The sequence below is a fragment of the Lupinus angustifolius genome, chromosome LG01 (genome assembly GCF_001865875.1).
Source record: "Lupinus angustifolius cultivar Tanjil chromosome LG01, LupAngTanjil_v1.0, whole genome shotgun sequence".
In the NCBI taxonomy this organism is placed as follows: Eukaryota; Viridiplantae; Streptophyta; class Magnoliopsida; order Fabales; family Fabaceae; genus Lupinus; species Lupinus angustifolius.
This window is the reverse complement of record NC_032009.1, coordinates 34696494-34706019: the sequence shown is the minus strand read 5'-3', so window position 1 is coordinate 34706019 and position 9526 is coordinate 34696494. Positions and strand designations below refer to the sequence as shown.

Below are 9526 nucleotides of genomic sequence, written 5' to 3'. Positions count from 1 at the left end.
GCTTCCACAAACTCCTCCACACTCCCTATTTGTCGTAAAGTGGACAATTCTTCAAATGGGCTTTCTAACCGCCATCCTCCATAACGCGCGATAAGTGCTTTCTTCAATTTCTCCAATGACAATGCATCTTTTGTTTCGAGTAATAAATTGAACCAGCGAATCGTGGTTCCTTCTATGCTTACCCTTGCCAATTTCAGACACATGTCTTCCGGTTTGTTTTGCACATCAAAATAAATCTCGGCACGAGTGATCCATGTGACTAGATCATCTTCTTCGAACACAATTAACTTCACCTTCTTGCCGGAAAGTCACGATTCCCCACTAAAAATTTCGCCGGTGGAATGCTCGGTCTCCCCTTCACGATTTCTTTGTTCAAACTGGTGGCTTAACTCTACTAGCACCAAGCTTTGTGTTTGCATCTGAGCAACTAAGGTTTGCAACGTTGTCTTGACCTCTCCCAATTGCTCATCCAAGACTTCAACCCTGTCTGATATTTTCGGTGGCATCTATTGTGTTTCCCTTCTTCGTCTATTTCTGGATCCGACAGGTCGGACCAATTGATGGGTTTTAAGAGCTGAGAATGTAAATGAAATCAGCAAAACAGTAACAATGGTAAATTTTATTGATGTGGAAGAAGACAATTTACACTTGTGAAATGTAAAAGAAAAACTATTGGTAGATGTAGCTACCAATCCATCTTAGAGAGGAATATCTTTTCTCTTTCTATAACTGTATTTCTCCATACCTCCCTCTACCCTCATCATTGTTAATATACTAACTGATTTTCTATTCCCCTTCTCTGTCTTTTGCCAGCTCAACTCCTCCCATTCCTTTTCCCTTTCTTCTCTCATAAACCCTCCAAACATTGGGCTTAATACCATCCACTGCAAGGCCCACTTCTCCCAACGTATTTCTATCAATTTCTCATCCTTTTCTCAGTTTTAACTCTCTCTTATATATTTCTTTCTCCTTATTTTCCTGTACTAAGGAAGCATGAGAACACATCTTCTGTCTCACAATTTGTGTCATTTCATTGCCATCAATTGTGATTCACCGGAAAATTGTTTAAAATTAAATTTTTAACTTAAATATATTTTCTCAAACTAATCATAGTTGATGAGACATAAAGTGACAAGAATTGTGGGACATTAGATATGCTCCCATGAAATATTAGGGTTAGTTTGAGACTTGAGAGTCATCTCACAAGTATATTTCATGACTCCCAATCTTTCCCTTTTCCTTTATTTCTCTAAAAAATCCAACTCTCAAACTAACTCTTAAAATATAATGTGAAGCCTAATTTGTTTATCACTATGCAGAATAAGGCGTTAATATAATTATTTATAGTAAATCCTTAGATAGATTAAAATATAAATGATTTATTTCTTATCAATAATGGACAAAAAATAATTAGTTATGGAAATTAGACATTGGCTTATACCAAAAAAAATCTTCAAGCAAAATCAATGTACACAACTATGGAGTGGGTCCACCACGTGATAGGTTGATAAAATGCAACGTCTCTTTCATTTGTCAACACAAAATAAGGGAGTAGGAGGCGTGGGGCTTATAGATAGAAACAGCAACGGTGACGTTAGTGTTGGGACATGGATCATTCAAGCTTACAAATGCAATAATTAAAATGAGAACAATTTATTATTTATTTATATTTTTTTGAAAAATCAATAATATTTAAAATAAATGTAAATAATGAATTAAAATTATATAAAACTCTTGTATAATTAATGCATACATTTTTCTCTTAAAATAATATATTTACTTATCAAAACAAGATAATTAAGGGAGTAGGAGTCGTGCATCTTAATGATGAATTAATATTGTGTAAAACTCTTACATTATAAATGTATACATTTTTCTCTTAAAATAATATATTTTCTTACACATTCTCATACCGTGTAATAAAATAGTATGCATGTGTCATAAAATTAGTAGTTCATTTATTAATCTTTAATCTTTGACTTATAGCTAATATATATCACTTTAGTGCAATATATAATGATTTATAATATAATTTTATAAGAAATTATATTATTATTCTAATTTCCTATGGCTGATATTACAACATTCTCAATCTATTCTTTTTGTTATTGTAGTTTTTCAATTACTTGTGGAAAAACAATTTGGTTATTCATGGCTTACAAAGCCTTGGTATATAATGATCTTCCTCTTTATATTTAAGTAAATTCAATAGATTTAGATTATTAAGAGATGGCTTAAATTATATTTGATCTTATGAATGATTCACATCTACTTAACTTATCATATTTTCAACTTATCATTTTTGAATCCATCTTGGTCGTGATGTAATTATCTAGTCCATAAGTATTAGAATGGTAGAAGTCGTGCATGGATCTTGATAAAACAAGAAAGAATGACAAAATTATTCATTAAATGATTATTGAATTGATGATATACAAAGTTACATTGAATCATCTATATAAAAGGAAGAAAAACTAACTAACCTAACACCAAAACTAACTAACCAACTTGTTGAGTTTATTCAAGTGTGAAGTCTCACATAAGATATGCAAGAAAGAGTGAAAGACTTTATAAGTAGGAAAGACTCATAGAACTAATGTCTTAAGGTTTTGGGTCAAGATGTGGTGTCAAGCCCACTTATATGCTTCTTTCAAGACGTGGTGGTTAAAGTCCCACATTGGATATGCAAGGAAGAGTGAAAGACTTTATAAGTAGGAAAGACCCATAAAACTAATGTCTTAAGATTTTGGTTCAAGATGTGGTGCCTCACTTGTGACTCTTCACTCTTCCTATACACAACTCACATCCTTTATTTTTAGAAACTAATAATTTAGGCTAAAACCAACTCAACAATATAATCTCTCATATTCATATACACTATTATTTACATGATACAATATATTTCAACGATAAGTAATTTTAATTTTAATAAGGTTAATAAAAGGAATTGTGTGTGGTTAACAGTTTTAGGTAGGGACATTTGTTGAACTTTTTAAATGTATATTTTATATCAATGTAAATGGACAAAAAGAGGAATGATATTTTTTTCTTAGGAAACTGATAAAATTGGAACTATAGAGTACAAGTCATTACTGACAGAGACTAAGAAATTTCTTGTAGCGTGTCTCATGAAGTGCATGTGGATGTATTGTATCATATTTTAAACCATGCATAATAATTAATTAGTAAGAAGTAGATGAGGCTAATATTGATTAATATACATAATAATTTTATATCTTTGTTTTGGATAGCTGGTACTTGGTCTTTACAGTATTGTAGAAATGACACTATCTTTAACAATAAGAGGAAATGTATGGAGGAAGTTATGGACGAGATAAAGTTTTCAAGTCTTGGCTTTAGACCAAAACTAAAATCAGAAGTTATTCTATGTCTTGGTTTGAATGGATCTCTAATTCGATTGTTTGCTTGAAATGTTATCAATAATTATAATCTTATGTTTTGGTATTTGTGTTTTTTTTGTAGTTCTTCTTGTCAGAAGGTTTTAGGCTTTGGAGTTGTTTTTTTTTATTTCTTTTGTTGTATATATGTTTTTTTTAATAAAACTTTCACCTTAAAAAAATGTATGTAACCCAAAAGACACTTGTGAATGGTTGAAATACAAGATTTTTTTTTCGTTGGGGTAGGAAGAAAAAGACATATACATTAAGAAATATATTTATTGTGTTAATTTATAATATAGTTACTGTAATATATTCTAAGCGAGGAAAAATTGAGATATATTTTCCTTTTATGATTTTTTTCCATTAGAAAAATCATGACATTTTAAATCTTTCTCGCGTTTAGAATTCAAAATAAGAAATTACAGGCATAAATGAAATGTCTTGCTATAAAAGAAGAAGAAAAACTTATATATTCCTATATTCTTTTGAAAGTGTCACCTTCATTATTTATAATAAAGATTTAAAACTTTAGCCTTATTTAACAAGTGTTACCATCTATAATAATGATCACTCGTTCATTTACAAATAAGAAGCTTTTTTTATACATATTTTTTTCACATCAATTTCTCATACAAAAAATATTCAATATTTTAAACCTCTCCTCACATTATAAGTTTAAAATGATGGAATTAAAGTAGCATGGCATGCTACATATTATTGCTATCTTTAAATTATAAAAACCCAAAAATATGAATGGTTCTTTATAGAATTTAAAAAACACTTAAAAATTTGAAATATCACTTCCATTAATCACATTAAAAGATTTGAAATTATAACCATCACTAAAATGTAGTTGCTAGTATCATGTAGCTTATTGGATAACAAAACAAACTAAGATAACATACAACAACAACAATTTTAGGCAATAACACATTTAGAAATTGATTAAAGGGAGAAAGCTATTGGTTTAAGATGAAGGGGTTCTTTCTTTGAGGTAATGAGTCCAAATATTTCACCCATATCTATATCATCTATAGATTTATAAGTTTCAGGTAACTTCCAATCAAACCAATAAAGAAGGCTAGCAAGAACATATTCAACTGAAGTATTTCCAAATATCATTCCAGGGCATCCTCTTCTTCCAAAGCCAAATGGAATAAACTGAGAATGTTGACCTTTAAAGTCAACATCATTGTTTTCAAATCTCTCAGGTATAAATTCTTTAGGGCTTTTCCAAAGTTTAGGGTCATTGTGAATTGCCCATGCATTAATATATACCATTGTTTTTGCTGGAATATCATATCCATTCAATTTCAAACTAGATATTGTTTCCCTTGGAAGAATAAGAGGAGCAGATGGATGTAACCTTAGACTCTCTTTGATTACACACTTTAAGTAGGGCATTTGATCAATATCATTTTCTTCTACTTTTGATTTTTTCCCTATAACTCTTCTCACCTCTTCTTGTGATTTCTTCATTATGATTGGGTTTTTCATAAGCTCTACAAAAGTCCATTCTAACACTGTTGCTGTTGTGTCAGTTCCTCCCACAAACATATCCTGAAATAATAGAAATGAAAATCAATAGCTAAAAGAAATAGTTTTTTCGTATTTATCCTTTATAATTTTTTTGAACAATTATTAATGATTAAGTTAAATGATTCAATGACAATCTATAAAACTCCGACAATGTTAATGTATACATTTGGAAAATGATATATCTTTCTATTAGATCCTCCTATTAGTCATCATCTCCACGAGAAAATGACACTTGTAATTTATAAACCAATCATTAAAAATAAATACCTTATGACATATGTCACTTTCTTATAGATAAGAAGATTATTTAAAAAATTTAGTAAGAGAATATAACATTATATATTTTTCTATCCTTTTTTATTATGCGTTACTATTTAAGCATTATTATGGGATTTAAAAAAGTATTTTTAATGGGAAATTTGGAGAGTTTTGCCAATAATTGTCAGTGATCCAAAAAGGAAAACGTCACATTAGAAATCTTAAAATATGTTCTCTTACTTCATTAAATACACTATTTTCCAATAGCAACTTTAATTTCTTGGATTGCTTAACAATTGTCCAAAGGACAACAATTCACAAAAAACGAAGTAATGTAATAAATATATTATTTTTAACAATTTTTTATTTTATTTTATTATATCAAACAATAAAAAGATGAGATTTTGAGTTCAAATTCATGGAAATGCAATTTATATTTGATAGGGAGAGTTTTACCCCTATAATAATCAAATCCTACTAAGAGAGAATATCCTCCTATTCATACAATAAAAAGCTTAATATATATATATATATATATATATATATATATCATCATTTATTTTGGGTGCTTATGTGTTTGCATATATCGTTATAAGCAATAGTTAAGATACTATCATGAATTCAATAATGCTATCTTTACCTCAATTATATTTGTTTAAAAAAATGTGAAGAATGTAAAAACAATTTTAATGAGTAAACATATTCTCCATTAATAAAAAATGAAGAGATAAGTAGTACAAAAATGAAAGAAAAATATAAATACTAAAATATTATTATTTTTTTATATATAATGAAATAATATTTTTATCATTAAAAATATAAGGAAAATTAAGAACTTCTCTCCCTATATTTTTATTCAATTTTGATCCTATGATATCACACTTGAAGTTGAAACCAGGGAAACTTTAAAGGAAAGAGATTTTTATGATATGACCAATGTATAAAATTGTAGACCACATCATGTGGTGATCCCCACAATGATACCGAGTAGTAACACGACCTCATCAAACTACCACAATGAATATCAGATAAAAGAAAAACAAAAAGGAAAGGGTGAAGAGAATGATACCATTAGAAGTGGTTTGAGATCATTGTTGGTGAGTTCAAAGTCAAGCTTGCCATTAGCTTGAAGTTGGAGGAGGATATCCACAAAGTCTTTCATTCTAGAGTAGTTGTTCCCTTCCTTCTCTACTTTCTTATGCTCTTCAATTACCTCATCCAATAAAGTATCCATTTGTCTAAAAGTGTCTTTATATTCCTCAATTTTACCTGTGAGAACATCAACCCAACCCAACCAAGAGAAGTAATCTCTCACTGTGAATGCAGCAAGTTGAATCGTCACCTTTCTTGCAAGCTCTTTGACCTTGTTGTTACCATCATCATCACTTGCACTGAACTTGCGTCCAAGAGCACATTTGCAAACAATATTGTTTGCTATAGACATAAACATATCACTTATATTCACTGAACATGCATCACTCAAACTTACTTCACGTAGCTTTTTAATCCATTCTTCAACTTCTTCTTCTCTTATATGGGAAAATGATTGCACCCTTTTAGAGCTAAGAAGTTGAAGGACTAATATTTTTCTTTTGTTTCTCCAATTTTCTCCACAGAGTCCAAAAGCAACATCATTACATCCATACAATAGGATCTTTGGAGCTGTAAATTGGGGTCTGTTTGAAAAATTTAGGTCATGGTTTTTCATAATTTCCATGGCTACATCACCAGATGAAACCACTAGAGTTGGAGTTTGCATCTGCCCAAGTTGCAAAAACATCATATCACCATAGTTGTGTGAGAGTTTTTGAAGAGATCGGTGTGGCAGTGAGCCTAGAAGATGAAGATGGCCAATGATTGGTAATTTTGGTGGGGAGGGAGGTAGATTGAGTTTGGATATGGTTCTTCTTGAGAACTTGAACAAAAATAGGATGCTTATTATGAAGAAAAAAGATAGGTGAAGGGTAGAAAAGAACACTTCCTTTATTTGCTCATAAGTCCATTGTTTGAGAGCCATTTGTTTCGTTCTATGTTAGGTTACAGAGTCCATTGAACATATATAGGCATGTCATCAAGGAATCCATAATATATTCACTCGAGATAAGTTAATTTAGTACTATTAAAGTTATTATGATATGTGTTTTAGTTTTTTTTTTTAATTTTTAAAAATATTTTTTAGAAAGTGGTTAAACAAGACTCGTATAATAATTTTAGTGGGTGAAAGAAATAATTTACCTGCTACTACAAATTCTAAGAGAACATTTATTCTCTTAATAACAACTTACACATGCATAATGGAAAGTAAATAAAATAAAGGAAGGATCACTTTTATTATGTTTAAGATTAATAAAATTAAGACTAAATTACATTAATACTTCCTACATTTTAGTGAAATTATACCCATTATCTCTCTCATTTTTATACTTATACAAACAACCCTTATTTATGTACCTACATTATACTGGCAAATTTACTTATGTGGCGCACTTTGACTGAAATATTACAGTTTTGGTGCACCTTTTTAATTTATTACAGTAGTATTAGTATAGTTTTTAAAAACTCGGCAATTACATTGTCGAATATCTTTCTTTTTTTTCCTGAAAAATACGACACTCGTCAACTCCATTGGAGTTTTTATTATATACAAATATTTGAATAAAGTCGTCCACGTTATTGGAGTTTTTCATTTTATTTTTTTAATTTCTCCAAGCAAACTTGGGGGTACAAGATAAGCATTTTTTCTACTTTATCATATTTTAATAAACTCATCTACTGCAATGGAGTTTTTCATTTTATTTTTCTTCCCCCCTAAACCTAACTCGTCATCGGAATTTTAGATTTACCACTACACTAAAATAGGCAATGTAATAGTAGATTTTAGTAGAACTATTGTGGCATGTGTAATTTATTCATGCAAATCAAACCAAACTCAGTTATATAACATTCTATCATGATGATAAACAATAAAATAGAACTACAAACCAGAACCATTTTTAAGCATGATCAGCTGTTAAACCGATCGGACTACCTAATACAGTACGGTTCTCACAATATTGGATGTCACATCTAATTAACTTTTATAATTAGAATATATTGCAGTTATTGTTTCCTATTAGGATTATATAATAATCTCTCAATTTATTAGTGCAAGAGCTTTTTTTTAAGTGAAAGAAGAGTTGTCTTGTTAATCTATAAAAAAATTAGAGATAGTATGTCAGACCAAAAATCATTTTAAATGAGTTCCTTTTATCGTATATGTTAGAGATTATAGTATTACTTTTCCTAAAACAATAACGTTTACTTCCACAAATTAAATACATAAATAGGAAAGGCAACTCAAAAGTCTATGTAGATGTTGAATAAAGCTAGCTTGCTTAGACTAACTTGGCTGACGTTATTCTCGAATCAAGACTGAGCTTGTTTCTATAGATAAAGATTTGGATATCATTTTAATAACTCCACAAGATACTTCAAATCCTCAATATGGCATGGTATTAAGCAGAATTGGTCCCTAATGCAAAATAACTCAATTTCTCTAATTGGTGATGGTAAGTAGACTAACTTCTTGATACCCTTCAAATCACAATGGAATGGCATTCATTGCTTCATGCAAAGGTCTCTGACTTCATTGAAGATAACTCTTGGGTTATTCCTTATTCTATTAGGAACCTATATCCTGAAGTTTCCAACCAGATTATTAAAACAAGCATAACTACATCTCAAGACCGAATCATTTGGCAGGATACTTGTGATGACATTCTCACTTCCAAGCAAGCTTATCTGCAAAATGGGAAGATTGACTTGAAGCATTGCAAAACCGAAGTGTGTTAAGTGCCAAAAATTAGTAAAATTGTACATGATTTGTGGGGCACTTAGTATGCATTTATGTTATAATTGTATACAATTCCTGATAACTTAGTTAATTTTGCTTTATCTAGGAATTTATTGCGTTTTTGTTGTTTCAGGTTAATAAATAAAGAAAAGAGGAGAAGAAAAGAAGAAAGATGAAGATTCTGAAGAGTGCATATCTCGCTTAAGCGAGAAAAGAGTCGCTCCAGCGACAACTAAGAGAAAAAGCAACAAAATACCTGATGCTTCTCGCTCAAGCGACGGATCTTCGCTCAAGCGAGGCGTCCTAGCTCAAGCGAGGTAGTTGGCGGTAATTCATCAATTGCCTCTGTTGCTCGTCGCTCAAGCGAGAATCCCTCGCTCAAGCGAGGAGCTCAAGCCTGGGAATCTCTTGGATCCTCGCCCAAGCGAGAATATCTAGCTTGGGCGAGAGTATGGAAGTTGGAGATAGAAGTAGCAGTTTCAGAATGGAAAAACTA

General features: G+C 30.5%; 1 protein-coding gene and 1 pseudogene across 1 annotated transcript; both read right to left on the bottom strand.

Moving 5' to 3' along the window:
• LOC109339368 overlaps window positions 2053–9526 on the bottom strand; it is a 20780-nt pseudogene continuing 13306 nt past the window's right edge.
• LOC109362439 (cytochrome P450 71A1-like) lies at window positions 4242–7273 on the bottom strand. The gene is made up of 2 exons (XM_019608237.1): window positions 6268–7273; window positions 4242–4961 (listed from the first exon to the last, which is right to left on the bottom strand). The coding sequence occupies exons 1-2, from the start codon at window positions 7213–7215 to the stop codon at window positions 4347–4349; spliced, it is 1563 nt and encodes a 520-aa protein (XP_019463782.1). The 5' UTR covers window positions 7216–7273; the 3' UTR covers window positions 4242–4346.

What these genes read in the sequence shown, in the direction of transcription:
- LOC109362439 (XM_019608237.1), bottom strand. Translation starts at nt 7,215, where the DNA reads ATGGCTCTCAAACAATGGACTTATGAGCAAATAAAGGAAGTGTTCTTT. An exon ending in ATCTCAAACCACTTCTAATG is followed by an intron (nt 4,962 to 6,267) that starts GTATCATTCTCT and finishes CTATTATTTCAG; the next exon opens with GATATGTTTGTGGGAGGAAC.